This window comes from Laccaria bicolor, genomic scaffold (assembly GCF_000143565.1).
Source record: "Laccaria bicolor S238N-H82 LACBIscaffold_2 genomic scaffold, whole genome shotgun sequence".
Lineage (NCBI taxonomy): Eukaryota > Fungi > Basidiomycota > Agaricomycetes > Agaricales > Hydnangiaceae > Laccaria > Laccaria bicolor.
Window position 1 is genome coordinate 2,221,298 of NW_001889873.1, and position 1,911 is coordinate 2,223,208.

The following is a 1,911-nucleotide window of genomic DNA, read 5'->3' on the forward strand; positions in this document are numbered from 1 at the left end:
GTGTTCATGTATACAACAACCGCAACGCGTCCCCTCTCACNCCGCAAACTCCTCTTACCCCACATAGGGGACGCAGTGCTCATACCCCGCTTGGATCGACATCTTCCCATACCTACGCTAGCGCTGCAAACCATCTCAACTCTGTCCGGCCAACTCCATCACCCTCCACTCCAAGGACTCCAACATCAACGCAAAGCCGCAACGCTGCAGCCGTCGCTATTGCACGTGAAGAATCATTCCGAGCCGACCAAGAGGATTTCTGGGTTGTGTTCACCGGCACGGCTCCTGGGGTTTACCAAGGACGGTTAGTTTCTATGATTACCATCCCATTTCCCTGCTGAAATTCTCATATCACAGTGAAGCGGGAGAACATGCCTTTGGCCAGTATGAAAACCCGTCGTTTTTAAGAACCAGCGCCCGTGAGCACGCAAACCAAATATTTGTTGACGGTTACATGGAACTTCTCGTCATTCGCTATGTAACCTAACTGTAACCTTTGCCCACCTGCTGACATTTCTCTAGTTTTCATGTTGATATTCCGTAGCTAGTACCAGTAGCCTTTACATTTGTAGGCCTCCCCTCGTAAAAAAATATACCCTGCTTTCAATTAGAGTCATTAAGGGGGAACCCTTGAATTTTTGATCTACGTGAGAGGAAGATTCCGCTGCTCTGATTGGCTGGGAGTTGTGGCCCGGTGATGAGCTTCATATTGACAAGTCCATCTACGATACAAAATGTCTGATATCAAGTCAGATAGTGCACGCCTGGACTTGTTAAGTGGTGCAGCATGATGGCTGACATCATACATACAAGAAACATACATGAGGGAAGGCCAGAATAGTCAATGTATTCTATTGAAGGAGCACTAATGAAAGACATCATATACAAGTATATGGCCATTACAGATCTACGTACACATTTGCAATGTTGAGGTCTACGGGCACAATATTTTCTTTCACAAATTTATTGTTATATGTACCCCTAATGCACTTGCTATATATACAAGTACTTAAAGGGCTAAACGAGAGAGGGAGGGGAGGTTGTCTGCCTCTACTAATCTCTAACTGATTGCACGTGACATGACAACAAGCACCCAGCGCCCTCAAAGCACCCTCAAAGCACCCTTTACATGACGCTCGGTAAACCCCCTGGGTCCAGGAAAACTAAGCGTTCTGGCACTTCATCCTCCGTACATGTCCACCACCTATACACCTCCCGGTCACTTAGCGGTCGCACCAGCCTACGACAAGAGGTTCTAAACGCCACGGCCATTCACAAGAGGCAGGCCAAGGATCGCATAGACCACACCCTTCGTCAGGATGCTATGTCCGCAGTGGAAAGAGATGAGTTGGAGGCAATCCGTACAAACACCACCAACGACAGCGGCAGTAGAAGCGTTGATGACAGCAACATTGAGCATGATGCCTGGGAAATGGATGTCGACGCGATTCTTGCGGGAGCGGAAACAATAGACATTAGCCATGCAGGGGGGGAATTCACCGCACTTGTGGATATTGCAGATGAATTACTGGGCCCACCAAATAGGTAAAACCACCATTTCTGTACTATCATACACATTCTGAGTCCATGCTAGACGACCCCGCACTCGTGACTACCGTACACGTAGGGATCGAACACAACGACGCGTCGACGCATTTAATATCCAGCTCCCAGCACTGATAGAGGCTTACATGGGGTGGATGCTTCAACTTGGAGAGGATGGGTATTCAGGAGAGTATGTATTGCCTCCCAATGCTGAAGTCCAGGCAACAACAACCATCTGTGAAGTCGACGTGTACCGTGAGTTTCGCCACTCTCTCTTTTTATTTTACTCACCCTTCCCCTGATCTCAGGCCTCCGACACGTCCAAGTTTATCACCTATCAACAGATGTGTACGTGTGTGCCGCGTA

The 1,911-nt window shown here is 48.3% G+C and overlaps 2 protein-coding genes across 2 annotated transcripts in view; one reads left to right on the top strand and one right to left on the bottom strand.

Annotated features, from left to right (window-relative positions):
• LACBIDRAFT_322054 (uncharacterized protein) overlaps window positions 1-134 on the bottom strand; it is a gene marked incomplete at both ends in the record, with an annotated part of 833 nt that extends 699 nt beyond the window's left edge. Inside the window, one exon of the mRNA XM_001875291.1 lies at window positions 41-134. Within this exon, the coding sequence (XP_001875326.1) occupies window positions 41-134 (94 nt within the window). The remainder of the gene's footprint in view (window positions 1-40) is intronic.
• A 995-nt stretch (window positions 135-1,129) lies between these two features.
• Window positions 1,130-1,911, top strand: part of LACBIDRAFT_322055 (uncharacterized protein) — a gene marked incomplete at both ends in the record, with an annotated part of 893 nt that continues 111 nt past the window's right edge. Inside the window, 2 exons of the mRNA XM_001874729.1 lie at window positions 1,130-1,545; window positions 1,595-1,800. Of these exons, the coding sequence (XP_001874764.1) occupies window positions 1,130-1,545; window positions 1,595-1,800 (622 nt within the window). The remainder of the gene's footprint in view (window positions 1,546-1,594; window positions 1,801-1,911) is intronic.